The sequence below is a fragment of the Halyomorpha halys genome, unplaced genomic scaffold, assembly GCF_000696795.3.
Source record: "Halyomorpha halys isolate HHAL.00 unplaced genomic scaffold, Hhal_1.1 Scaffold6557.1, whole genome shotgun sequence".
Classification (NCBI taxonomy): Eukaryota; Metazoa; Arthropoda; class Insecta; order Hemiptera; family Pentatomidae; genus Halyomorpha; species Halyomorpha halys.
The window spans coordinates 1-4559 of record NW_027110611.1 but is presented as its reverse complement, the minus strand read 5'-3'; the positions used below and the strand labels follow the sequence as shown (position 1 = coordinate 4559).

Here is a 4559-nt window from a genome sequence, read left to right as displayed (position 1 = left end):
CGGATCAGAGGCTCCTACAAATGTTCGGCAAACAAAGAGCGGACCATCCACATGTCAGTGTTATTCAGAGAGGCAAGCATGGCGGACGTACTAGTGGTTTCAGCCATTGCACTTGGATTGTATTATTTTTATTACAAAAAAAGAAAATGAAAGGAAATTAAACATAAAACTTATTATAAAAAGTACCAACAAACACCTTTAATCTCCTAACAGCTCTCAGTTGCAACTAGACAAAGAACAATGGTGTAGATGCTATACGAGCGCTCTACGAACCCCTTTGATCTGTGGCCAAAATCCGACTCTCGACGGATCGGCAACGAGCCTAGGCTAATCAAGCCAAGCCACCCATCCACATGCTCGCGTATGTCTGAGTTCGCCATGGCTTGGCCAACATGTAGAGGCCCCTTTAGAAAAGTAGTTAACCTGAGGCTTGCCATCTTCTCCACATCTTTGTGCTGTCATTTCCTGAATGTCCACTATGTGCATGCGGAACAAAGGGTCTTCATCACCTAAGGGATTGTTCAGCCGCTTAGACTATGTCCAACAGAATAATAGTTTACAGCTTAAAGAAGCTTCCTATTACTGGCCAGTACATAACCTAATGACTCAACAAGAGTCTGATTTTAGCTAGTTATATTCCATTATATTTATTTTTAACTTATATTTTTTTATATATAGTACGTGATTAATGAGTTGAATCAGTCTCATCAGGATGTACTTAAATTAAATTAAATCTTTTATTAATTGGTTTATCAGCTATACTTACAAAGCATTATAAGTATACACTGTTCAGTTGTACATTTCAAATAAATAAAAACTAAATTATATTTCAGTGGCTCCAAACTGAAGCTTTGGCTAATAATCCAAAAATTGAAGTTAACAATGAAGGAAAGTATATTTTTAAAGCACCATATAAAATTAAAGACAAGAAAGGTCTTCTTCGCTTATTGAGGCAGCATGATTTAAAAGGGCTGGGTGGCATTATGTTAGAAGATGTGCAAGAATCTCTTCCTCATTGTGAAAAAGCTCTTAAGGTAGGAGTATTCCTTTCAATAAACCTAATGTTATTTAGACTGTATTATGTAAGGGTTAATGTTGTTTAAATATTATTAGATTTTCAGATAGATTATTGAGCAAATTAAATTAAATTTTAAGAATCCCAAAATATGTGAATTCTGAAATAAAAAATACAAATTATGTTTCCTCGAGTTAGGATTGTTAGTGAAGTTGAAATTAATCATGGCCCAACTATTGAAAGTCAAAAGAACTTTAAGGGTACTTAATAATGAATAATGAATATTCTAAAAAATAAAAAGTTTAAATCTATGAAATTTATTAATCGCTTTTGCCTTGCCTAATTGTGATTTTTCAGAATATACTCTCATTTGCTGCAATGTTATAACTTGAAATTTATGCTCTCTCGAGTGATTTAGTTTTAGATCTATGAATTTCTGTTAAATTACCATAAAAATTTTAAAAAGGCACATTTGGCTTTGAAAGCTCAGAAGTGTCACTCTATTATTTAAAATTAACATTATTGCAATTTTCTCTGTAATTTAAACCCTTAATTAATTGTAAGGAACAAATTTTATTTTAATAAATAAATAAAACTTAATTTTTAAATTAAAAAAAAATTATGAAGTAACTTGCAATTAAAAATCAGTATCAAAATAAATTTATGTAATTTTGATTTGAAACAAACTATTTAAAAATAAAATATTCCTGCTGATTGTAAATTATATACTAAAATCTAATTAAAAATATAATTTAATTGAATTTATAAAGTTGTTGGAAATTAATTTAAAGGCAGCGAATTTGGTTTGTACCAGTTGGCTATAGTTGAATGTTATGAAAACTCCTATAGTTTGTGCTAGTTCTGGTATTTTTCCGATGCTTCTGGAGCTTATTTCTTGATCCTGGCTGGCCAGAGTTAGAACTGAGAAAAATTGTGATAGAAGTACAGCAGCTAGCTGAAAGTCTCTTCTAGATACTGGTCTATTATCCTATGTATTTAGCTTAATCCCACAGAAATTATGTCAGCAGTATAAACTTCACCCATAAACATAGTTCACCCTAATAAATACACACCATAGCAACTTTTTGCTCCCACACTCAATGGTAGTTTTGTATTCACACGAACAAACAAAAATTTAATCATAGAAAATAATGTGTTCAATTATTTAGGAACATGTTCTAATTTGTGATCCTGACAAAAATTTTCAAATGAGTACCAAAAATAAATAAATATTTCTTTAAGATATATAATCCAAATGTGAATTCAACTCATTTTGAAATATTACTGGATTTGAACTACACAAATGTTTGTAAACTACTTATAGAATTACACATATGTTTTGCCAGTCTTTATTTATCAAGTTGTTTTTACTACTTTTTATTTTTCTTCCTTTGTTAGATTTTTTTTCTTTTATTTCTATATTTTAGACTTTTTTTGTTACATAAAAGGATTTCATATTCTTCATATATCATTCCATGAAACTATTAATAAAATAAATACTGCAAATTAACCCTTAATCAGTTGCTAGCTTTTTATATGTAATCCTCATTAGGTTATAAGTGGTTCCGGTAGACATGAGAAAAAAATTCAATATTGTAAGAATAACATTTTTATTAAAAATTATTTATTTTGCACATAGATGAAATACAAATAATTATTTATTTTAAAAAAGTAGTGATATGTAACTGTAGATGACAATTGCTCTGTTGCGGATATTTAACTAATAAGTAGTCCTGCCAATTCTTCCAACAAAAAATACCCGCTCATCACCTTGAAAAACGGTATAACTATTTAATAGTTACTGTAATGTTGCATTGGGTTAGGCATAATCTTTAATAGTACAAGTAGAGTCATTGAAGTAACTGCTACTTTAACAATCACATGTATACACCTTGACAGTGAAATATCGCACACTTTCAGTTATTGTGGCAAAAATGTTTGCCACTACCATGTTATAACTACTTGATAGTTACAAACATGACAGCTTTAACTATCATCGTTAATAGTAAAGTAATGCAAGTGGACTAACGGTTGCATTAACTGTCATATGCATACGCCTTAGCAGTAAACTGTCAGAACATATCAACCTTTTGAATAGGCAGTAATGTAATTACAATAGGCAGAAAAGCATTTTTCTTATATATTTGCCAAAAAACATAAAATTGTATCAGCCACAGGCCCCAAAAATAAATCCACCACAGACTTCAAAAACAAAGTTGCCCAAGAACTTAAAATCAGAGAATTTTGACATGTTTCGCTTTGTCACCTCCCACATAACTTACGACTGCATCAACAAAGTACTGTTGTCACGTGAGAGGTGACATATCACTGATTAGGGTTAATGTACTTATTAATAATTTTTTAAAACTTTCCAATTGTTTGTTTCATTTTGATATTAGATGTTTAAACTATTCTTAGTCACTGAAATATTTCTTTTTGTTTAGAGTTTGCAAAATGAAATTATATATATTGCACGCCCAATAGATAAGAAGAAGATAATGTTTTATAATGATAGAGCTGCTACTTTAGGCTTGGATGAAGAATTTCAGAAACTTTGGCGATCCGTTGCTGTCGAAAGTATGGATGACCAGAAAATAGAAGAATATTTAGAGAAACAGGTATTTATTTATTTATTTTATTTTTTGTAAAACTATGCATTTTAATTCTCACAATAATCTTTTCTTTATTTCTATTTCCTAGTTAATTTTTTTTTTTTTCTTGATAGGCTTTCATTCATAATTAAAATATTTTTTTGTTATTAGAGAAATGTCCAGTTAAAATATTTGTCTATTATAACATTTAAACAAAAATAAAAATGAATTTAATTATATCTAAATATGCTTACTTGGAAAAAGTATTTGAACAACTGCACCTACAAGATGTTCTACTAAGACATTAAAAGCATTAATTATGTCTGAATGCAAAGCAATTGTTTCCCAATATTTGAAAAGATATGTTGGTTTATACAATATTATCTATGAACTTGACATTTTTAATTAAAAAGCTTAGATACTCTTCCATTCTAAACATTTTTTTCTATTTAAAGGAAAGATGTTCAGGGGTGCAATCTGTGGAATTAAAAACACTGATAAGTGAAACTTATTTTATTTGTCCCAAAATTTATCCTCAGTGCTGTGTATGAACAAGTTAGTAACTATGGCAGAATAAAAATAAAAACACTATAACAAGAAAAAATATTGGGTATTTTTATACCCATCGCTTTCACTTAACACTCTACTTAGAATTGAAATTTGTCTTTACTAGTTTCAGAACTGAATCGATGCATTCCAGAACTAATTTTCCAAATGATCTTTTCAGTTGACAATTTTACTAACTCCAATTTCAATAGTTTTCGGATATATTTTTAATATTATTTTTCATAGCAAAATTTTAACATTTATCTTTGCAAAAGTATGCCAAGATTATAAAAATATACCATTTTATTAAAATTTACCCTCTGTATTATGGTAAATTGTTATCGAATCAATATTGAACATATTAGAATGATTTTACAAAGTCATCCTGTTATCTGAAAGGCATGTAG

The 4559-nt window shown here is 29.3% G+C and overlaps 1 protein-coding gene across 1 annotated transcript; it reads left to right on the top strand.

The window, feature by feature from the left end:
• Positions 1-833: 833 nt before the first annotated feature.
• LOC136796094 (general transcription factor IIE subunit 2-like) lies at positions 834-3659 on the top strand (the record flags this gene model as incomplete). Its single annotated transcript, XM_067048764.1, has 2 exons — positions 834-1034; positions 3460-3659. Coding segments are annotated over 2 exons (401 nt in total), but the record flags the coding sequence as incomplete, so codon positions are not given.
• Positions 3660-4559: the final 900 nt, after the last annotated feature.